This window comes from Ochotona curzoniae, unplaced genomic scaffold (genome assembly GCF_017591425.1).
Source record: "Ochotona curzoniae isolate NIBS_2020 unplaced genomic scaffold, NIBS_Ocur_1.0 contig_3498, whole genome shotgun sequence".
NCBI lineage: Eukaryota > Metazoa > Chordata > Mammalia > Lagomorpha > Ochotonidae > Ochotona > Ochotona curzoniae.
This window is the reverse complement of record NW_024465885.1, coordinates 13027970-13051895: the sequence shown is the minus strand read 5'-3', so window position 1 is coordinate 13051895 and position 23926 is coordinate 13027970. Positions and strand designations below refer to the sequence as shown.

Sequence of the window (23926 nt, the reverse complement as noted above, 5' to 3'; positions counted from 1 at the left end):
GAGAGCAGTAAAGGATGGCCCAAAGCCTTGGGGCTCTACAACCTTATGGGAGACCCAGAAAAAACTCCTGGTTCCTGACTCCTGGCTTTAGATCAGGTCACCTCTAGTCATTGTGGCAACTTGGGGAATGAACCAGCAGATGGAAGATCTTTTTGTCTGTCTCTCCTTCTTTCTGTAAATTTGCCTTTCCAGTAATAAATAAATAAATATAAATAAATAAAGCTTTCTCAGACTTAAAAAAAAGTATATAAAAGCCAATAATGGTCTAAAATAAATAATTACCAGGATCAGAAAAAAAATGTTAAACACTGTCTTTAAAAAAATCCTGAACCCTGAATTCTTGCATTCCTTGGAATCTACTATCAAAACAGTCTATATTTGAACAAACCTACTGAAAATAAATAATACATTTTAAAAGGTATATGATTTACACAACAAAAAGTCTTGAGAAATATTTCACATATTTTATTACTTAAATGCTCTAAATTTGAACTACTTCCTGTTCCGGAAAAATTATTTATATATATATATATATATATATATATATATATTTGCAATCTGATTTTGGTCCTACTATTTCTTCTTTCAGATCTATCAAATTTTGCTTCACTTATTTTAAGCTGTGTTTTTTTGTTGCCTAAAAATTTGAATTTTTGTATCGTTTTGAGAGAGTAGCCCTTTTTTATCATTATTTCATTCAGTCTATGCTATCAATTTAATATAGCCATTCTTGCTTTCCTTACCAGTAATTACATATTATGTCTTTCTCTATTCTTTATTTTACTTGCTATATTAAGTATACATGTTCAGATTATTTATACAGCATATAAAGATCATGTTGTTAACCTGTCAATTCTGTTTTTAAATTGGTGTATCTATATACACTAATTTTTATTTGGATTTACATTTATGTAATTTATATTTATTTATATTTAATGTAATTGTTTATTATGGCATAAATCTGTCATTTGATTTTCTCTCTTCTCTTTATTCACTGTTTTTATCTTCTTTTTCCTATATTCCTGTGGGTTACTCAAACACTTTCTAAAACCCCACTTTGATTTATATCAGTATTTTTTTTTAGTGTATTTCTTCCATAGCTCTTTTGGACAGTGGTTAAAATCTCTAATGTAGGTGTCATCTGATGACATTAGTGAAAGTCCCATCTCTCCCATCTCACTACTAGTCCATATCTGATACCTCGTTCCTGCCAGGAGAGTGTGAAAGCCTTGGCTCCTCCACGTGGTCTCTACTGAGGGGATGGTGACAGTGGAAGTGATAGTTATCCCCTGCTAGAGGTGAGAGTCCCGGATTCCTATTTGGTCATCTCTGACACCATTCTTCTGAGAAGCGCCTGATAAGGGCGGAAGTCTGAACTACCATTCTATCTGTGATGTTTGAGATGGGGCCTAGTTTTTCAATGGTGTTTTACTGGAGTCAGGTGGTTAATGTCAAAAAGTTTTCAGTCTTTCTAGACTGCTTGTTTCCTGGCTTTTCGCTCTTTCTAAAGACTTTTTGGCCTTTTTTTGACCTATTCCTTTTGGTGTTTTCAGGTAGCCGGCTTCTTTAGCGCCAAGCCTTAGATAACCAAGGCAAAAAGATAACCGAAGAGGTTCCCTACTGTGGTCCATAGTTGCAAGCTGATCTGTACATCTTTAGAGAGCCTCTTTAACCCTCTTCCTCTCCCTAAGATATTTAATGGTACATAATCAAAGGAATAGGGAATAGTTTAACCAGTATAGCTATCTTTCTGAAGGCGCAAATTCTGTAAGTAATGTTAATGACAACTTAATTGCTTATTTTTAAAGCCCTGTCATTTTTCCCTACCCCATTGAATATCCCTTTGCCATGCTACACAATTATAAGAGTGATTTTTAGCCAAGGTTCTCGTGAGAAGCAGAACCAAAGGAGATACACAGAGAAAGGATTACAGGGATTATGGAGGTAGTAAGTCTCAAGATCTTCAAGTGAGTCCAGAAGTTGGAAACCCAGAACTCATGGCTGACAGGTTCAAGAGCCAGGAACAGCCCATGTTGCCATTCAAACCTAAAGTCAGAAATAAGTCTCTCTTTTTCAGGGAAGTGTCAGCCTTGTTATTTTTTAAGATTTATTTTTATTTTAAAGGCACATTTTATAGACAGAGAAATAGAGAGATATCGTCTTCCATTTGCTGATTCACTCCACAAATGGCTAAAATGGCGGGAGCTGAGCTAATCCGAAGCAAAAAGCCAGGAGCTAGGAGCTGCTTTTGAGTTTCCCAAGCAGATGCAGAATCCCAAGAACTTGAGTCATTGTGCATTGCTTTCTCAGGCCAACAAAACAGCCTGGAAAGGAAGTGAAGCAGTCGGGACACAAAGCCATTGCCCATATGGGATCCTAGTGCTTGCAAGGCAAGGATTTAACCTGTTGAGCCACTATGCTGGCCCTAGGGTCGGCTTTTTTATTGAATTGAATGAATTGGCTCACCCAACTATGGTGCATGATCTGCTTTATTCGGTATGGCTGTCTAAATGGTAATCTTTCCAAAAGCACTTCCCAGAAGTACCTAGAATAATGTTTGACCAAACCTCTGGATATTCTGAGGCTCAGTCAAGCTGACATATAAAACTTACTATCACAGATTGTAGAGTTTTTAAAGTTCTACTCTGCCAGGCTAGTTAATTAGAACCTTAATGTGAATTCTAACCAAGTTTGCTTACAAATTTCCATTTGGGGCTCACTTCGAAATATATAGGGAAACTTGAAAAGAATGAATAATGGCTTTTGAAGATAAAAAGTTTTTGTTTATTTGTTTAAAGCAGGGGTATAGAACCTTTTCTGTCAAGAGTCATTTGGCTGTTTATAACATCATTCACGGGCCCTATAAAAATTACCATCTTAAAAGTTAGCCTGCTATAAATCTGTTGAATTTCCAGTCGTACCTGTGACGGCCTTGGCAGAGCCAGACCAAATGATTTTGTGGCCTTATGCAGCCCACAGCTGAGACACTCCCACTCGGGTATAATGGAAGAAACTACTAAAGCCTGCAGAACAGGAAACTTAACAGCTGTCCTATTTCTTCGTAGAGCTTTATAAACAGGAAGACTGTTACAACTTTTATTTTCCCTAATTCTTATAGTAAATGTGTCTTTTTCACTGTGGCAAAATAAAAAGATTTTCAAAATGGGAATTCATCATAACCTGTAATCGTTTGTCACAGTCTCCTAACATAGCCCCTAGAGCTAAGTAGCTGCACGTTCAGGATGGGATGACTGGATACAGGTATCACTTACTGGAGAAGATTCTGGACTCAAATAGTCCTCAGTTCCCAGAGGGTGTGACCTGGGGAAAATCATATTACTTCTCTACATAAACAGCAGTTTTCTTGTCTATAAATGAGGAACTGCTTGTTAAATTAGTCATTATATTGTAAGAATTAAATATAAAAATATAGATGAAGCCCACTGTTAAGCAAGTACTGACTACTCAATAATGCTAATCATGGTCACTTATTATAATCATAAAATGGCTTCTTGTCATTATCAACACTTAAAAACATTTTTTAAACACTTCAAACAGTCCTTATTAAGTTCCAAAATTAAACTTTTTTTAATGCACATCTGGGTAAACAAGACTGCCATTCTAGTGCACTAACAATGAGTAAAAGAATTTCTTTTCTAATTTTCACTTTGTTTTTCCTAGATGCATCAGATGTTGAAGCAGGTGGAGATACAGAAGTGATGCAGCAGGAGACAGCTCCAGTCCCTGCCCAGTCAAAGAAAACCAAACAGGTACCATCACTATGGGACAGTTAACCTGTTAGATTCTGAAACCAGCCTCCTCCACCCCTTTCCAGCATTTCCTTTGCCCTAATATCAGCTGTCGGTGGGATTTGAAGGAAGCACCTACCTTCCTTGCCATTGACAGTGACGGCTGTTCTTGGTTGTAAACAAGCACTGTCTACTTTTCTCCCTTTTTTTTTTTAAATAATCACATGACTTTATAACAATGTTAGATTTTCACATAACATTTGTATTAAATATTGAGTTCAGTTCTTAAGGAGACAAATAGCAGAAAGATAGGGAGGGTGACTTCCACCCAAGTGCAAGATTACAATGCCATTCATGCTGCCAGCAGACCCCTCAGGTCTAACGCAGCACCTTGAACTATCATGTTCATTCTTACCAAGGATTTACTTCCTTTGTATTGCCCTAAGTGGCCGTTTGGATGAGCTTTGCTTACTGGACCTATGACTTCCTATTACCTTTTGAATCTTCTCACTGGCCTTTGAAATGCCAGTCACATCTTTTTATTGCCTTCTCCCATTAGGGATCCACCAGATTTAATTGCAAACTTTCTGTGTGATGTTTAAAGAACACATAGTGTCAATCCAGAGTTACCATCTTCGTGGTATTGATTAGTATTCCCATAGTATATAAATACTCTCAATCCACTCCACTAGAAGGTGACCATTACCAAAATTAGGACCATGTTTAGATTAACTGTTGAAAGCAGTTTAGCATAGTAATTCATTACAAGTGATGTGGCCTTGGGCAATTTAAATTCCTCCATTCCTTCAGCTCCTTATTGGTAAAATGGTGGTAACAATTATATCTTCCGCAGAGAGTTGCAATGAGAATTAACTGATTTAATATCTCTTAAGTACTTCAGGCTGGTTAGCAAAAGTTAAATCATTGATGTGTTGATTATTCAACTCATTTAATGGTTAATTATGTTTTTATTGTGGTTAAAAAAAGAACATAGAAAAGTACATGTATTTAATAACCTGTCATCTTGGCTTTCTCTCTTTCCACTAAATATTTTGTTCAAAGGCACCATACTAGTTTTTGTTTAACGATCCCTTCATCGACCAACAATTTAAATATACCTTGGTTTTCAATTTATTTCCTTGAGGTGGAGTTCTCCATTCCCTTCTGGCCAGTAGAGTTTTCTGTGAGAGGTCTCCTGTGAGTTTAATTGGCATTCCTTCATATGTCAGTTGATTTTTTTCACATGCACATTTAGGGATCTGTTCCTTATGTTCAATTGAAGAGACCCTGATTATCATGTGTCTTGGTAAAGATCAATTTTGGTCAACCCTGTTGGGAATCCTGTGCCCCTCCTGGATCTTGTTTCCCAATTGAGTCATGACTACCAGGGCTGTGAGTGAACACGCTCTGAGGAAGCTCTTGCCTCCACTTCCATTTTCACCTTGGATTGGCCATTGGATTAGTACATTGGATGTTCTTTATTGATCACAGGAATTGCCAAACATAAATAAATAAATAAATACAAGAGCTTAAGAGTTTGCTGTCCATTTTAATAACCTTCCTCTTGCGGTTACTTCCTTCACTACCAATGCCATCAAATACTCCACATCTTAGGGAGACATAATGCTCTCTCCAATTCTGTTATCATTTCTCTGGCCAGAGAATTTTCCTTGTTTCTGAATTTACCCAGATCTCTGTGCCTCAACTGAGTACTGTTTATCCGGGTCTCTGATCTTACATACCAGGCTGTACCACTTCAAGGACAGAGTTTTATCAGTGTATCTCCACAGCACCTGACATGAATCTTGTAAAAATTGGCATTTGTTATTCATGAAATGAATCAATGAAGGACTGTATCCGTATCTCAGTTTTCCCCTACTCTTTAGTCTTTTGTGTCCCACTTTGCAAGCCAGTAAATCCCTGACATTGATGCCTTCTGAATCTTTTTTGTTTTTTGAGATTTATTTTTTTGAAAGTCAAGCAATAGAGAGAAGTTCTGTCGGTTCACTCCCCAAATTTCCACAAACAGACATTTTGGGCAGGCCCAAGAAGAAGCCAGGAACTCCATTTGAGTCTCCCTTTTGGGTGTCAGGAACCCAGCCACTTAAGCCATCACCTGCTGCCTTCCTGATGCAGTAGGAAGAAGCTGGATTGGAAGCTGAGTACCTGGAACTTGAACCAGGTACTGTGATATGAAATGCAGGGGTCTAAAGAGTGCTTTTTCTACTTGAATGCTATTTCCATTTCTTTATTTGGACCGATCCTTTCCTATTCCTTTCATATTTTCTCTCCAAGATCATTCTTTACTGTTGTTAAAACAGGACTATGTCCTATCTACTCTCCACCTCACCTTCTTCCTTTCCATGATAGTTCTGCTTCTATCCTTGGTACTAATTTATTGTTGTATGACAAATTGCTCAAAGGTTAGTAGCTTTAAAATAAAAAATTCATTATCTCGTGACTTTTCTATTTCACAGATGTAGTGTAGATACATCTGACTCCACGTCTTTCATCAGGGTACCAGTCAAGCTTTCAGCTGAGGTTAGAAGTCTCAACGGGGAGTCACCTTGAAGCTCAGTTGGGTATTTGTTGGAAGACCTCAGTCTCTTCCTGTGTGATCCTCTCCTCAGGGTGGCTTCATAGCATCACAGCTGATCTCCCTCAGACCAACTGACCCAAAAGAGAGCAGGCAAGAGTACTCAGCACAGAAAGCACAGTCGTCTAGTGCCTGATCTCAGTGTTGATGTCTCATCGCTCCTGTCATGCGGCCTGTTGAGAGAGACAATCCAGTCTGCATTCAGAGGTTGGGGCCAGAGGGACATGGATATGATGAGACAGAGCTCATTGGCAATTGTCTTGGAATCACTACCACCTGTGCCCTCTGGCCCCAAGTGATTCACATTTTCTGATATTAGAAGGTATCCCTTCAGAAGCTAGCAAAAGTCTCATTCTATTATAGTATGAACTCATCATCTAAATTAAATCCAAAATTGAGGTTCCTTAACTATAGATCTTTGAGTACAGTTCGTCTCAACTTAAAAAAATAAACAGACAAGTTTTCTTTCCAACATAACCAGCATACAGTGGGGGGTGGAGCAGGAAGACACTGACCTAATAACTTCTGGTAACACATGAATTCAAACGGGTGGGAAGATAGCAGATATCAGGATTACATTGGTACACACCCTTCTGAAGTCCATTAGGGCAAATGTTAGAAATTTCTCCATAATGTCTGAATATACAGGAATAATTCTCCTGGTTCTTGACTATTTCCTTCAGGCTCTTTGTTCTGCAGTCTGAGTCCTCCTTTTTTTTCCCAATGAAAATTAGTATGTGTTTAGAAATCATTATACACATCTGATAGTTTCCATATAATTACAAATAACGGAATTACTAAACTGTCTACTACATAATAATACCCCTTTCTCCCATATCCAGTAAGACCTTCCTCACTTTTTTCAAGCCCTTGTCTTCAGTGCATTTAAAGTCTGAAAATTCTTAAACAATATATTAAGGCACACCAACCATCAATTGCTTTAAGTCTGAAGCATTTAAAAGTAATTTGTAAAATCAGTTTACTCTCCCAAGTACTTCACTGTGCATATCATTAACTAAAATTTAATGTTTTAAAAAATATTTTTTAGATTTTGCTTTGAAGTAAAGTTAATATATAATAAATGCACATATATTAAATATACTGTTCAATGGGTTCTGACAGCTCCATACAAGACTGTAACAAAAGGCTCCACTGGGTTAAACAAAAATACAGCTGTAAGTCACCTTTCCAAACTGCTCACTCCAACAGCAGCAACTATTCTGTTTTTCTCCCCAAATTAATTTCTCCTGTTTTAAAATTTCAAGTACATAAAAGTATATGCATTATTTTGGAAGACAGAAACACACACACACACACACACACACACACACACACACACACACACACACACACACACAGATTTTTTCCCTCCAGTGATTCCCCACATGACCTCAACAGCCAGAACTAGGCAAGGCAAAAGCCAGGAACCTGAAATTCAGTTCTTCTCCAAAAGCAGTATCAGAGACCCCAGTACTTGAGCCATTACCTGCTGCCCGCAAGGACGCACATGATCAGGAAGTTAGAACTGGAAGCAAAACTGGGACACCAAACCAGTCACTGGTGTAGGATGTTAGCATCCCACGTGTTATCTTGAAATTCCACACCAAATATCTACTCCTGGACATTTGTTTTTTAATTTTTCTTGCATAAACACATAACTTGTGCTGAGTTAATTTTATATAGCCACTGTTACACTGTTTTCCAAAAGGATGGTACCATTTTGCACTATCATTTGTGTATGAAAATTTGGGTTACTTTTTATCCTTGTCAAGAGCCATCTATTTTACAGTTTTATATATTTTCTGTATCAAGTAACTTCTAATGAAGTCTAAAAGAAACCAAAAGCCAGTTCTTAACTGTTGTAATTGTTGCAACAAACATGCTTGTTTTCTTATAAATGACATTTTAAATTTAAGTCAGTTTAAATCTTACATATTTAGTAATCTTATATCTTTTTTTAATCAAATACTATCAAGGATTTTTTTAGGATTAGTTTATCTATTTGTTTGAAAAGCAGAATTACAGAGAGATGGAGGAACAGACAGAAGGAGAGCTGTCATCTATCCGCTGTGTCACTCCTCAAATAGTCACAACGGCCAGAGCTGGACCAGTCCAAAGTCAGGAGTCAGGAACTTTGTCCAGGACTCCCACATGGGCACAGAGGTCCGAGCGCTTGGACAATCCTCCACTGCTTTCTCAGGTACATTAGCAAGGAGCTGGATGGGAAGAGGAGAAGCCTGGACTTGAATAGGTGTCAATGAAAAAGTAGCACTCCTCTTCATCACTCTTGGCCTACTTTTTTTCTTTCCTTTTTTTTCCTTAGAGAAAAATCTCAACTTTTCTAGACTTCTTCATTTATTTATTGTCTCACAGTTTACATCACTCTTTTTTGATTTATCAATTTCTTTCATAATCTACTAGCTCCCCAACATAGGATATGACCAAAATCTCTCCCACTTGCTTCCTATTTACTCTCCATATATTGTATCCCACACAACACAATGTCAGTGACTTTGGTTAAAACAATTGCCAATATTACATTATTATGACTATGGAAATATTATTCAATGTAGAGAGAAAAAAATATGTTATAATCATTCCTTCTTTCTTATATAAGTCTTTCTTTTCATGGCATTAATAAGTGACTCATTTCTTTATTTTCCTGTCTTGCGGTGTCCCTATTGTGAATTGTTTCCATGTGTTCCAACATTTCTTCCACATGCCCATAAGTAATATTTTCCATATGCTCTAATATGTTACTTTGCTTTCCTGCAGACTTCTGAATCCCATTCTCAATAGGTAACTCTCCAGCCCTACTGAACAATTGAGACCTCTTAACTGTCATTCTGGGATGCCCTTACAATAACTCTTTGATTGCACTCTTTTTGCTAGATCCTATAATTTCCTTTGTCTCAGTTGAGCCCTTAATGCTGGAATACAGCCATCAAAACTGCATAAAGGAAAAATTAGGCCTTAAATATCCAAAATATCTTTATTCTAACTATACACTTGATTGGTACTTTGGCTGGGTATAAAAATCTATTTACAAATAAACATCACTTATAATTTTGGAGGCATCATTCCACTAGACTCTAGTAGTCATTATTTTTGTTGAGAAGTCTTGACACACTTATTTTTCCTAATCTTTGTTTTGTATGTGTTTATTTTTCTTTCTGGACATTTTTAAATCTTCCCTTTGTCCATGATTTTCTAAAAATTTACATTGATGTAAGTTGTGTATTTTTCTGATTTAAAGATTCGGGATTTATTTATTTGAAAGGCAGAGCTACAGAGGGAGGAGGAGAGAAATAGAGAGAATCTTTCCATTCATTTGTTCACTCCTCAAACGGTCGCAATGATCAGGTCAGGTCCAGATCAAAGCCAGAGCCCAGAGCGTCTTCCAGGTGTCTGATATGGGTGAAGGGGTCCAGGTGCTTGGTCTATGTTCCACTGCTTTCCCAGACACATTAGCAGGAAGCTATACTGGAAGTGGAGCAGCTGAAACTCAACAGATCCCATAAGGGATTCTGGAGTCAGAGGTAGAGGCTTAGCCTGCTATACCACAACATTAGCTCCGACTTCGGAATTTCTTAATTTGGGGTTTCATATTCTAAAAAGCGTCCTTTAGTTCTAGAAAGCTTTTCTTGGATTATTTCTTTAATCACTCTTTTATTATTTTACATGACTTATTCCTCTGTGAAACCTTTTATAGGAATGTTGACTCAGGCTGATTCTCTCATTTTCTTACCATGTTTTTCCTTCCATTTTTTACCTCGTTATGATAGTCTGCTTAAATCTTCAAGATTTTCTCTTATGCTTTTATTACAACTTTATTTGTTTTAATGTTTAAATGTTTTCTACTTTCTTTTTATTTTTTAATTATTTCTCATGATGCACTTTTATAGGTATGTGAATTTTCCCCTCCACATGCTCTTCCTCCTTTCCCATTCCTTCCCCTGCCAACTATTTTGCCCTTATTATTACAATGGTATAGTGCTTCAGCTACAGTCACAAGTCTAACATTCTGCTATTTAAGTGTATCATGGCATTATAGGTATAGGCAATGGTAGAAAATCTAGTCATATATTACCAAGATTTATTTAACATTTTAATTGGGAGTCCTCCTTTTGTTCAGGAGTATAGATGCATGCTGCAATGTATCTTCACTTCCAGGTATTTTTTTTAACATCCTGTTCTTGCTTCGTGGTAGCAAAATCTTCTTTAATCTCTCTGAGAATATTATAATTGTTTTTAAAAATTCTCCCATTTCCCTCTGGTTTCATCTTTATGTTGTTTATTTTGTACTTTCTTTACACATCTGAGCCTTAGCTGTCTATTTATATTGAAGAGAAGTGCATTAATAAGTTCACAGAGAGGCTGGCATTGTAACAAAGCTGCCTGTGATGCCAGCAACCCACATAGGTGCCAGTTAAAATCCTGGCTGCTCCACTTCCATTAATGTGCTAATGTGCCTGGGAAAGCAGCAGAAGGGAGCTCAAGTCTTTGGACCCCTGCATTATAGGGGAGATCTGGAAGAAGCTCTTGGTTCTGGCTTTGATCTGACCCAACCCTGGCTGTTGTAGTCATTTGGGGAGTGAACCAGCAGATGGAATCAATCATTCTCTTCTCTCTCTCTACCTCTCTCTCCTCCTTTTTCTCCCTCCCTCCTTTCCTGTGTGTGTATATGTTTCTATAACTCTGCCTTTCAAATAAATTATTGTTTTTTTTAAGATCATGGAAACTACTTGTGCACAAACTTATTGATTTTTTTTAAAAGATTTTATTTATTTTTGTTGGAAAGTCAGATTTTCAGAGAGGAGGAGAGACAGAAAGATCTTCCATCTGCTGGTCCAGTTCCCAAGTGGCTGCAATGGCCAGAGCTGAGCCGACCAAGGCCAGGAGCCAGGCGCTTCTTCTGGGTCTCCCACATAGACACAGGGTCCCCAGGCTTTGGGCCATCCTCGACTGTTTTCCCAGGCCACAAACACATTATGGGACAAATAAGTATGCATGGATTTAAAAAATTTTGCACTAAAATAAACTTTTCTTTCAATTCTGTTTTTCACAAATTTTTTTGGAAGTCAGCTGCATACTTTGTATTTAAGATTACTACATTTCAAATCAAGAAACGTTACTTATCAACTGTCAGTCATATAGTATTGGAACTGGCTTCCAGAAACAGTAAGCAGACCTCAAACGCCTGTACCATCTTCCATGGTATCTCTGAGTGTAAACATCAGCACTGGTAAAGCAGTTGACTAAATGTAAGAATGCTCGATGCTGTGCATTCAGATTTCTCCAGGCTGCTACCTCAGATGTATGGACATGGACCCCATTATGCTGACCAGCTAAGGGAACTGGTATCAGAAAACAAATGTATGACATTTCCTTTAGGAACATCTAAGAATGTGAAGTTCACACTTAAACCTGATTTGTAATCTGCAGAAAGCTATTCTCTTTTTTTCCTGAACGTGTTTCATTTTCATATTTGCTTAATCATTAAAGTGCTAGTATCCTTGTAACTGAGCTCATTTCTAGATTTCTGTTTGAATTCATTGGTTCTGTAAATAGGAGGAATAAAACCAGCATGTTGAATATACTCCTAGAAAGCATCTGCATGGGCTAAAATAAGAAAACGTAATCGTTTTCTAAATCTGCCTCACCAAAGCTTTGATGTTGGTAAAGACACTGCAGAGTAGCATAAGGCTTCTGCTAAGCATGTTCAGGCCTTTGCCTGGGGAAGCCTGGCTGAGTGACGACCTGCTCTGTAACTGGACTCTTTGGGCCATCTGGCTGCTTCTGTGACTTATTAGGGGCCACAGCCCAGTTTCAGATTGGCACGTAGCAGCATCAAATTGGCATGTAGCAACATCCCCGATACAGCTTAGCTTTCTAAATGAAAAGATCATACTATCTTTTCTTTAGCTATGATGCAATTGGTCTTTGTAGGTTTTTGGTTATAATTGGGAAGAGGCTAAAATTTCAACATTCCCATGTTATTTTAATCCTGACCCTTTGAAGTCTGTCTCCAATAACTGCAATAGTCTAGAAACTGCTGATCCCTGGCCCAATGTCTTGAAGAAATTATGTAGCATTCTATCTTTCTCTGACTTCAGGCCATAGGCATTCTTAATCTGCAGGCTGTCTGCAAGCTTTCATAGAAAGATTCATCTGTGATCATCTTAAAGAGAGCCCAGTGGAGACAAGATCACTCTAGTTAGCAATTTACCAACTGAAAACTAGAGTGTTCTCTAGTTCTAATAAAAACTCAAGAGAAAACTCCGAATAAATTACACTTATATTTTAAATCTCCTTTGGCAACCTGTTTGCAAATGTTGCTTAAAAGCACAGGAAACATTTTATATTCCTGCTTATGATGAATAAATATGGAATCTGAGGCATTCTATTTTATAAGCCAAGGTCTTAGTCCAAATTTCCTGTTTTTTTTTTTAACATGAAAAAAAACCCTCAGGGTAAAAATAGCCCTACACTGTGTAGGATGCTCAGGGGTCATTGCACCAGGCCAAACAGATGACTCTGGCTGCCATGGTGCTGAGAGCTGTTATCAGACCGTTACAGAGACATTCATTTTGGAATCTCTTTTAAAAATACATTTTGTTCTGCTGGTCTTGTAAAAGCACACATGAATATATCCTATGTTAGATTTTCTATGCTTATTGAAAAGAGGAAAGGAATGACTGGCATGGTGACTGAAACGTGGGCTGACACACATGGAGAACCCCACTCCATCAAAAATTATCTTACCACATTTTAATATTTTTTAAATATTTTATTTATTTTTATTGGAGAAGCAGATATAGAGAGGAGAAGGAGAGACAGAGAGAAAGATCTTCTGTCCAATGGTTCACTGCCCAAGTGACTGCAATGGCTGAAGCTGAGCCAATCCGAAGCCAGGAACCAGGAGCTCTTCTTTTAGGTCTCCCATGCAGGTGCAGGGACCCAAGGCTTTGGGCCATCCAAATGAGACCATTTGGGAAGTGAACCAGCCATGGAGGATCTTTTTCTCTGTCTCTCCTTCTCTCTGTAAATTTGCCTTAAAAAAATAAATCACGGGCCTGCCCATGTCTTAGCACGGGCTAAGAGACTGAAATCCTTGCTTTGCACTTGCTAGGATTTCCACATGGGAATCTGTTCATGTTCTAGCTGTTCCACTTCCCATCCTGCTCTCCGTTTGTGGCCTTGGAAACAAGTAGAGGATGACCCAAAAACTTGGCACCAGCGTGGAAGACCAGAAGCAGCTCTGGATTGGCTCAGCTGTGCCCACTGGAGCCAGGCCACAAGCAGGGAGCTGGATGGGAAGTGGGGCTGCCAGGATTAGAACCGGTGCCTATATGGGATCCCGGTGTGTGCAAGGCGAGGACTTTAACCACTACACTATCACACCGGATCCCACATTTTAATTTTAATCACATATATGTCTTTGCCACCTTCCCCCCCCCTTTTTTTTCACAACACTGGCCATTTTCTTCAAACTTTAATACCCTGCATATACAAAGTACACATACATATCCAGTCAAATAAGTTATTCCTTGTTCAAAGATGTTCTGGTGTTAAGTCATCTGCACTATTTTACTTTGAGATACTCTCAGTTTATTCCCTGCATAATAAACTACAGTGGATCCTTCAACATCTCTTTTTGTCAGATACTTTCTGTGAAATACTCTGAAGAAAAGATGTGTGGCAGAAAGCACTTTGGGTTTCATATCATTAATACACATTTCATTGTATAGAAAACAAAGTTCTCTCATTTATGGGTTATTCTTTTTCCTTTTTCTTTGTAGCCTAAAGAATGTTTCTTAATTCAACCAAAGGAAACAAAAGAGGGTGCCACCAAGACTAAGAAGAGGAAAAAGGTATGCCCAATGCCTTCCATCATATTTTTATAAATCATACTTCGATGAAATGACTATTGTAATCTCATTAGAGACATAGCAATTGTGGGAATCAGTGAGGTTTGGTGACTTTCCTAAGGTACCTAGTAATAAGTGTATCTATCAAAGCCTGTAAATCTAAATTCTTTGACTCTTATTTCTGCTTTGCGGAGCACCACATGTCTTTGCTGGCCACTCTGTGATTTCACTGGGGATCAATTCTAATTCTAATTAGACATGGTTTCTAATTCTAGAAGGAACCCAGGACTTACCTTCCCCCCCTCTTGCTCTGTCCAAGAAAAGAAACTTACCAACCTTTTGTTTCTACTTATTTCAGTTGTTAAGATCCAGTACCTTAAAATATTAATCAAAACAAAATAATAAGCAGATGAAGGTAGTAAAAAGCATTTCTGACTCTAATTTGAAACCAGAAGTTAAGGTCAAAGCTCTCCTCTGTTCTAATACTTGACTAAGCACGGGGAAGACTGTTGTTCCTGTGCAACCCTTTTTTACAGTTCGGCCTTGAAGAAACTATGGTTAGCTTTCAGCTCTCACCACTGCTATGAAAACAGCAGTATAATTCTCTGCTTGCCAAGCAAGGCCCATTGCTGAAGTCAGCAAAGGAAATATGATTGGGATTAGAGGGAAGAAGAGAGACTCAAAGCAGTTCCTTAACGGCAGACTTGCAGAGTGTGTGTGCCTTTGTTTTCTTTTCTCGCAAATGGCCAAATAGGAAAATAGGAGATGCCAAATTGGCTGAGGTTTGGCAAGACCTTAAAGAAGTGACTTAGACTTCTCTTTGATAGTTTGTACATTAAAGCCCTTTGAGAGTGTTAAGTTATGGTGACTCAAGGTCAGAACTTGAGTGAGTTTACTCTTGGCTGAGATCATGCTAAAATGCACCCACTGATGACATATTTTTGAGAGCTAATTCCTTTGACAGACCTTGATCATTCTTGGCACTGGCATGTAAATGAGGGGATTGGAGAAAGGGAAAAAGGCTGGGAAGAGTGGGCCTTCAGGGGTGCATTTGAAGGATGTAAGAAGGGACGTATATGATGAAACTTAAACATTTTTTTTGCAACATTATAGATATTTAATGAAATCTGCACACAATAATTCAAATTAGAAAAGGATGCTGGGAGGCATTTCCTGTAACTGTTCTTTCTGTGGGACCATTTTAAGACTCATCAGTGTCCCAAGGCTTGAGATTAGGGAGTGTAAATCCCCCCTTTCCACTAGGCTTTTGTGCTTTGATTATTCCTGCAGGATTCACTCTAATGTCCAAAGTCCAAACTGAGAACTAAGGCCTCAAAAATCAGATTAGATAAGAAATTCTCGGGCTGTTCTTCCAGTAACAGAAATCATCTAAAACTTAAGAAGAATTTTCCATAGCAACACGATTGCTTAACTTTTAACAGAAAATATTACCCTACCCTACGATGGAGAATTCTACAGAAATTTCATTTCACCCAAAAGTCCTAGACTAGGAGTTTCAAAGAATTTTTCAAATCATATGTTCGCTTTTCAAAGGAATAATTATAAACCAGAATATTGAATAGGATCTCCAAGAGTTTCATGTAGAAGTGACATTCATACTTGGTTCTTTCCAAAAGCTACACCCATTGTAAACAACACAGAAATTTATCTGTGGGCAATTGCTAAAATAATGTATTTTTTCATTTACCTTCCTGTTCATATCTTAGAAGAAAATCACTGATATTCTTGCAAAATCAGAGCCCAAGCCAGGCACACCTGAAGATCTACAGAAGCTGATGAAGGACTATTACAGCAGCAGTCGCTCGGTGATTGAATTAGAAGAACTAAACCTACCAGGTATCACCTTCAATTTTCCCAAAAATAAGAGTAAATTTTGTAAAAGTACTTTCAAAAATCAATGGAAAATGAAGTGAGAAGTAATGTCATGTATTCATGGGGTCTTCATAAAGTGTATGAAGACTTACATAGATTTCAAAAACTTTTGAAGCAAAATTATCTTCTAACTTCATTTTTAATGAACTTTATGAAGTCCCTCCATTGTTATGGGTAGGGGTCTCAGACAGTGAATCAGTAAATAAATGCTTTTTTTTTATATGCTGAACTTCTTCAGTTAACAAGTGGTTTTGTTTGGGGCTTTTTTTTTTTAAATCAGAGTTATAGAAGGAGAGGTAGAATCTTTCTTCCACTGGTTCACTCCTCAAACGGCCACAATGGCCATTGTTGGACCAGCCTGAAGACAGGAGCCAGGAGCTTCATCTGGGTCTCCCACATCTGAAATCCCATTTTTCTGCTGCTTTTCCAGGCCATCAGCAGGGAAGTGGGATGAAAGTGAAGAAACCAGGATACAAACTGTGGCCAGTTTGGGATGTTGTCATCAACACCCTCCCCTGGACATAGTTGTAATTACCAGTAACTTGTTCATTAAAATGCAAAGCAGTAACTTAAATATTTTTATGAAGATTTATTTATTTTACTTAACAGAATTACTGAGAGAGAGGGAGTGATGGGTAGAGATCTTTCATCTGCTTGTTCACTCCCCAAATGAGCTCTAGAGTCAGAGCTATGCCAGTCTAAAGCTGGGAGCCAAGAGCATCTTCCAAGTCTTCCATGTGGGTACAGGGGCCCAAGGACCTGAGCCATCCTCCACTGCTTTCCCAGGCCATTAGCAGGGAATTGTATCAGAAGTGGAGCAGTCAGGATACAAACCAATGCCATATGAAATGCCAGCATTACAGGCAGAGGGTCAGTCTGTTATGCCACTGCACCATCACATAGTAAGATTTGTGATTATGTTTTCTTTTTCTTTGGAAGTTGTTGGATATCCTTTTTTGTTCTTCCAGTAGACTCTAAAGATTTAGAATCCCTAATGATAATATAAGTTAAAATAAAGCTAAAACACACATTTAGAGGCATGCATGTGGGACCAGCATTTGCTACATCAGTTAAGGCACCGCTTGGGACACTCCCATCACATCCTGCAGTGCCTGGCTTTGAGTCCCAGCTCTGAGCTTGGTTCTAGCTTCCTCTAGTGCAAACCCTGGGAGGCAGCTGTGATGGCTCAAGTAGTTGGGTCTCCTTACCCTCAGCAGAAACCTGGGTTGAGTTCATGATTCCTGATTTCACCCTGGCCCAGCTCTGGTTGGTTCACCAGGTAATAAGAGATCTCTGTCTCCCTCTCCCACCTCCTACCCCCCACCTCTCTCATATACTTATGAGAGCTGACATTATGGCATGGCTGTTGGTAAAACCAAGGCCTACAACTGCCAGTATTTAATGTGGATGCTGATTAGTCTCCCAGCTGCTCCACTCCTGATTTCCACTCCAGCTGAATGCTAGTGGCCTAGGAAAAGCAACAGAAAAGGCCCTACTGCCCACATGGGAAACATGAACAAAGCTCCTGGCTTCAGCCTGGCTCAGCTCTGTCAGTTTGGGCAGTCTGGGGATGAACCAAAAGGCGGACAATCTCATTTTCTCTATAATACTTTCAAATAGAAATTTTTTGAATGCAAAATTTGATTTACTTTATAGACAAGGACTTCAGTCTTAATGACTACCTAGGTTTGGTTGCGTTTAACATGGCTTACTAGCTATAGTTTTCTTTTCAGAGAAGTGGCTTGCATCATAGCCCAGACTTTTTCAAATAAACCAATAACAGGAACAAAATCAGCATTTTTTTAACAAGGGTGACACCTTACATAGGCGATTTTTAAAACTGCTATACTTTGAGATCTGTTGCCTCAGAGTATTTGTAATTAAGTTAAAAGATCTTTTAAACAACTGACTTCAATCAGTCTCAAAATTATATCCTGTAAGTTTTTAGCAAGATTTGCAGAAAATAGATGATGTTGTAAAATCAAACTATAACCAGTTTGGGTACTGCTGCTTCAGATGACCTCTTTATAAGCAATGGGTGTCAAATACTCTTCTTGGAAAAAGTTAAAGGTAATTTGATTTCCTTTTTCCATTACAAAGTTATGCTTTCTGGAAGCTTGAGAAGCTGTAAAGCAGTTGGTTCCCTGGATTTTTATAATTCTTTTGTGATATTCTTTCCTTTTTTTTTTAAGAAGTGCATATATTGGACTGTAAGCCATGAATACCTGTTTCTTTAAAAAAACAAAAACAAAAACAAAAAACTGACCTGTAGGGAATTGAAAGGGTTCATTTTCACATGAGCAAGGGCTGGAGTTTGAAGCTCACTGAGCTCAGACGCGTCCCAGGGCAGTTGGAAAATATTCCCCTCGGTATACCAGTGTGGCAGGCATGCCCTCACTTCACTGTCACAGGAATCAAAGACCACAATGGGTGATTCCTCTTTTTAGCTGAAGATTGGGGTTGATTGTAACTCAGTGATCAATTGTGTTAGGGCATAACCTTCAACTTAGTCGAGTTGTGAGTTGATTGGAGCACCATTACTCTATAACCTTGTGGAACATTGTAAACCTTGATTTCTCTAGAACTAGAGACTTCAAGGTCATAACAACCTTTAAGAAGCCATTTGCCGGCCCGGGACGATAGCATAGTGGTTAAAATCCTCACCTTGCAAGCTCCGGAATCCCATATGGGCGCCGGTTCTAATCCTGGCGGCCCTGCTTCCCATCCTGCTCCCTGTTTGTGGCCTGGGAAAGCAGTCGAGGACTGCCCAAAGCCTTGGGTCCTTGCACCCGCATGGGAGACCTGGATGAGCTCCTGGCTCCTGACTTCGGATTGGCTCAGCTCCAGCCATTGTGGTCACTTGGGGAGTGAACCATCGGACGGAAGATCTTCCTCTCTGTCTCTCCTCTCTGTATCTGCTCCTCTCTGTATACCTGCCTTCCCAATAAATAAATAAATAAATCTTTAAAAGAAAAAAGCCATTTGCATTCGTTAGTGAGTTTGTGTTGTGGTGTTTTTTTGTTTTTTTTTTTTTTTTAAAGATTTATCAGCTCTACAGAGAGAAGGAGAGGCAGAAAGATCTTCCATCTACTGGTTCACTATCCAAGTGGCCACAATGGCCAGAGCTGAGCCAATCCAAAGCCAGGAGCCTCCCTTGGGTCTCCCATGTGGGTGCAGGGTCCCAAGGCTTTGGGCCATCCTTGACTGCTTTCCCAGGCCACAAGCAGGACCTGGATGTGAAGTGGAGCAGCCAGGACATGAACCAGTTCCCGTATGGGATCCCAGTACTTGCAAAACGAGGATTTAGTCATAAAGTGCTGGGCCCTGTGGACTTTTTGGGGGTGGAAGGGGACTCATTAGTACAGTTAAATGAGAATGTGTGGCCATTAGTTGAAGGAAGAAGGAAAGTATATGGAAATACTATTATAGCAGATTTGAAGAACAGATTTGTATTCTCAGTTAAGAAAGGAGGGCATTGTGAAACATGATCAACTGAGGCATCATAGGAAGGTACAGGCGGAAAGGCCCTGGTCATACACTGATGAGATCAAGGACAGAGGCAGTCAGCTATGTGAGTTAAGTGAATGGGCTCAAAAAGTTACATATATAGTTACATATACATACATGTGTAATGGATATAAATACTAAAATATTGTTCCTGTTTAGTGGAGAGTGTAACTTGGTTTTGATTTGTTTGTGTCTGTAGGGCAGGAACAGTCTTTTCAATTAATATTGTGCACTGCACATTGTTAATATCATGCACATGGCCACTTACTTAATTAGGGTTTGAGGCCAGAGTCATCTGGAGCTAATTAACCTCTCTGCTGACTCCTGAGAGCTGCCGTGTGGTTTAGATCAGTGGTTCCTGAAAATGCCAGTAGGCTTAGAAGCAGTCCGATTACCCAGGAACCTCTTTCAAAAGCAGATCCACAAGCCCACTCACAAGTGATTCTGACTCATTGTGCAAAAGAGAGTCCATCCCAAGATCTGTGTTGTTTATAAAGCTCTTCAGGTGAATCTGATCATATACAGGCTTGAGAAATTGCAATCTGAAATGCCATCAAAGCTCCCATAAGGAGTTCAAGAAGCAGCAGTGAAGTGAATCACCTACATAATCAAATTGCATTTAATTTAGAAGTGTACTACTTCATGTTGCTTATATGTTAAGTTTGCTACTTAGTATGTTGGCTTTTGAACAAATTTTTCCTTATGTAACAAAGTATCCTGATACCCTAGATGTTTTTCATTTTTAAATTTTTACAATTTTTCATTTTCAGTTTATTTGAGAGTAACTGATAGTGATCGCCCACCTGCGGGTTTACTCCCCAAATGCAGGGCCAGGCTGAAAGCGGGGGACTGTAAGTCTGGCCAGGTCTTCCACAAGGATGGCAGTACTCAAACTATCACTTGCTGCCTCCTAGGGTGCGCATCAACAGGAAGGTGGAACCAGGAATGTGGTGGGACTTGATTGTGGGCATCCCAGGTGGTGTCTTCACCACTGCTCACAGTTGATACCAAATAGTCACTAAAAATCATGGTCATATTGATTGGCAAGACCCCTTTTTCCTTTTAATGTGTTTCCTTTTATGCTGTTCTATTGTATTTCAATAAATTCTTCCCATTTTTCTCCAATTCATGCTCTATTTTTCCTTCCTCATAGGTATTCTATTAATTCACACTTTAAAATGTGTGGGCATTCTTGTAAAATTTGTCATGCTGCGTATGTATATCTATTTTAAAATGTGTTCTAAGTGATGCGCTGATCTCCTCATTCTTTTCTTCATCAGACACTTCTAGATCTGCCTGTGTAATTTTATGCACATCTAGTTCATTGCTCCTAAATGCTACATAGAGGTCTTGCATTTGCATCTACCACAAATTACTCATTCATTTGTTCAGTTACAGACCCCTGGCTTGTTTCCTGCATCCTGGTGTGACAAATGAAGCCAGGATAAATACCCTTATGTATACATCTGTAAAGACTGCGCAAGAATGTCCTTCCATTATTTACTAAGAAATTAAATTATGGAGTCATAGGGTACATCCATTTTAATATTACTACTTTCCAGAATTCCTATTACCAATTTACACACCCACTCTCATCACTTTACATTCCCAATATCACTGTACATCTTTCTGACACTTGCCATCACAATAAGTATATGTTATCTCATTATTGTACTAATTTGCACTTCTTTAATCACTAGTAGGTTTAACCTTGTTTCTATAAATGTGTTAGTCGTATTGCTTTGCCTATTGCCAATCTGTGAATTTGAAAAATAAAGGTGTTTAGTTTGTTCATTGAATGACATAACCAATTTCTGTATTTCACTACTCTAAAATGATTGGCAGCTTCAGTGTTGCTATTATTTAAATTATTAGATGATACCATAATATATTGAGTCTTCAGTTCACCAATTTATTCAGCAATCCTTCATTCACGTTGAATTTATCTTGATTGTGTATAAATTTGCAAAAATGACTACAAAAATATATTTCTCATGTTTCTAGATTCTTGTTTCCTCAAGGCCAATGATCTGACTCACAGTCTTTCATCATACCTAAAAGAAAGTAAGTAAACTCCAATTTTTTGAAAAACTTTTTTCAATGTGTTATAACAACAAGGTCTGTTTCTTTAAAATTAAAACTTTTAAATTTACTTTCAAATGTTTCCACTTCAAATGGATTTTTAAATGGAACAATGTTTTTAAGTCTGTGTTAATATTGGCTCATAATTTAATTTTTTCTTGTTTTTGCTGTGACTTTGGGGGTTGTGTCTTGGTGGTATTTTTGTTTTACAACACATCAGAAACATTCATCTACAAATCTAGAGAATAGTGCTGTACTTCAGGCTCTTTCTTAATTTTCTGTTTCAACTGGGATAAGTTACTGAGTACTCTGCTGTACTTGAATTAGTTATCTGAACTAATTCTGAACTAACAAAGAAGTTGGACTATGTGGTCTCTGTTCCAGCTTTGATATTCTGAAATTCACATGGTCAATCTAAATTGATTTGTGCAGTGTATAACCAAAAATAACTAGATTTTTTCATGCCAAGTGGTGAATTATTTGTGGCCAGCAGTGAAATATTTCGATGTAGAAATCAACATTTTTCTGTCAGACTATAACTAATTTTGATGACACACCTGAGTTCATAAACTTTTCTCAGCATCTAATTCTGCAATAGTAAATCTACATAATGATAAAATAAAGTTCACTGGATTATGAAACTGGAAGGGAAGATATATGTAAAGCATTAAGCATAATGTTTGCTATCATATAAATGTCAGTTCTACTTTATATTTTATGCTGAGTATCTTGAAATTTAACATTATTGAATCAAAACTCTTTTCCTATTCCATTCAAGCATGAAATATAAATTAAAATATAGAAAATGTATTATTCCATTCTTTTTACTTGGTTTTAAAAGTAGTCACCTTTAGATACTTGACTTGGTATATATTTTCTGTTGTAGATTAATGGTATTTCATTTCAATTCTAGTATCTAAAATAACCTGATAACAGAATTATAATTAAAATAGAATTATATATTTAATTTAAATACTAACAAAGAAATAACTAAAGAACACTCAACTCTTAGGGCACTATTTTGCTATATTTAGAGTACTTTCTTTGATGGTCTTTTTTTTTTTTTTTCAGTTTGTCCTAAGTGGGTAAAACTTCGGAAAAACCACAGTGAGAAGAAATCCGTCCTAATGCTGATCATCTGCAGCTCTGCCATCCGCACCCTGGAGCTCATTAGGTTAGAGGTGTCACCTGTTCTGTGTTGTAAACGTTTTCTGAGTAACTAATACATGCCAAGCTGGCATGTTCCATTGTATCGGAGATATCAATGAACAAAACAGACAGAGCCCCTAGCCTCATGGAATTTATAATCAGTGGAGGGGACAGATAACAAACACGTACAGATGATCTCCAACAATTAATGACTAATGGACTTGTTTAGTTTAGGATGATGTAAAAGCAATATGCATTTAGGAGGAGCTATATGTTAAGCCACATGATATATTCAATACGTTATTATGAAACAGGCTTTGTATTGAGTGATTCTGCATAACTGTAACCCTGTATACAAAGGCACTTCAGAAAATGTGAGAAAGTGAAATTAAAAGATGCTTTGCATTTTCAATGAATATTTAGAAGCCCTCTGTAACTGTTCTGGACACATTTAAGGCAGATCATATTGTAAGTCGAGCATCACAAACAGCATCTATGAATACACATTATAAATGTCAGGTATAGTGCTAAACTATGTAAAGACAAAAAAAGCAAGGCTAGGGGACAGAGTAGATGTGGGCTAGTTTAAAAAATCTTCTCTAAAGAGATAGCATTGAGGAGGGACTTGAACAAAGTGACCAGATGGAGAGCATCCTTGTAAAGAGATTGGTAAACACAAGACTAACATGAGACACCCATTCTGAGTAGAAGAGTCCAATGACCTGAACCCCCATTTGAAAAGATTGCTTTGGCTGCTGTGTGGGGATTGTACATTGCGGAGAGTGAGGGTAAAAGCAGAGAGACCAATCTAAAGCTGCCAGTAACAAGGGAAAATGGAAGATCTTTCTACCTTCTCAGAGTTAAGTGACAAAACTCTATATAAAACATCACATAAGAGAAACAAAAATACTGAACCAACAGAAATGTGTACCTTAAGTAGGATAACTCAATGGAGAAAAGATCTCTGCTTTGGATAATCTACAAATTTTATAAATACCCAGTATTTTTAAATTATTTTTTAAATCTAGATAAACTAACTCTAAATTCATATGGGAAAATGCACAACTAAAACTAGGCAG

General features: G+C 38.0%; 1 protein-coding gene across 1 annotated transcript in view; it reads left to right on the top strand.

The window, feature by feature from the left end:
* The window catches only part of CMSS1 (cms1 ribosomal small subunit homolog), a 325215-nt gene that overhangs the window by 290224 nt on the left and 11065 nt on the right, over positions 1–23926 (top strand). The window contains exons 2-6 of the mRNA XM_040980584.1: positions 3682–3770; positions 14148–14219; positions 15944–16073; positions 21621–21680; positions 22770–22872. Coding sequence (XP_040836518.1) covers positions 3682–3770; positions 14148–14219; positions 15944–16073; positions 21621–21680; positions 22770–22872 — 454 coding nt within the window. The remainder of the gene's footprint in view (positions 1–3681; positions 3771–14147; positions 14220–15943; positions 16074–21620; positions 21681–22769; positions 22873–23926) is intronic.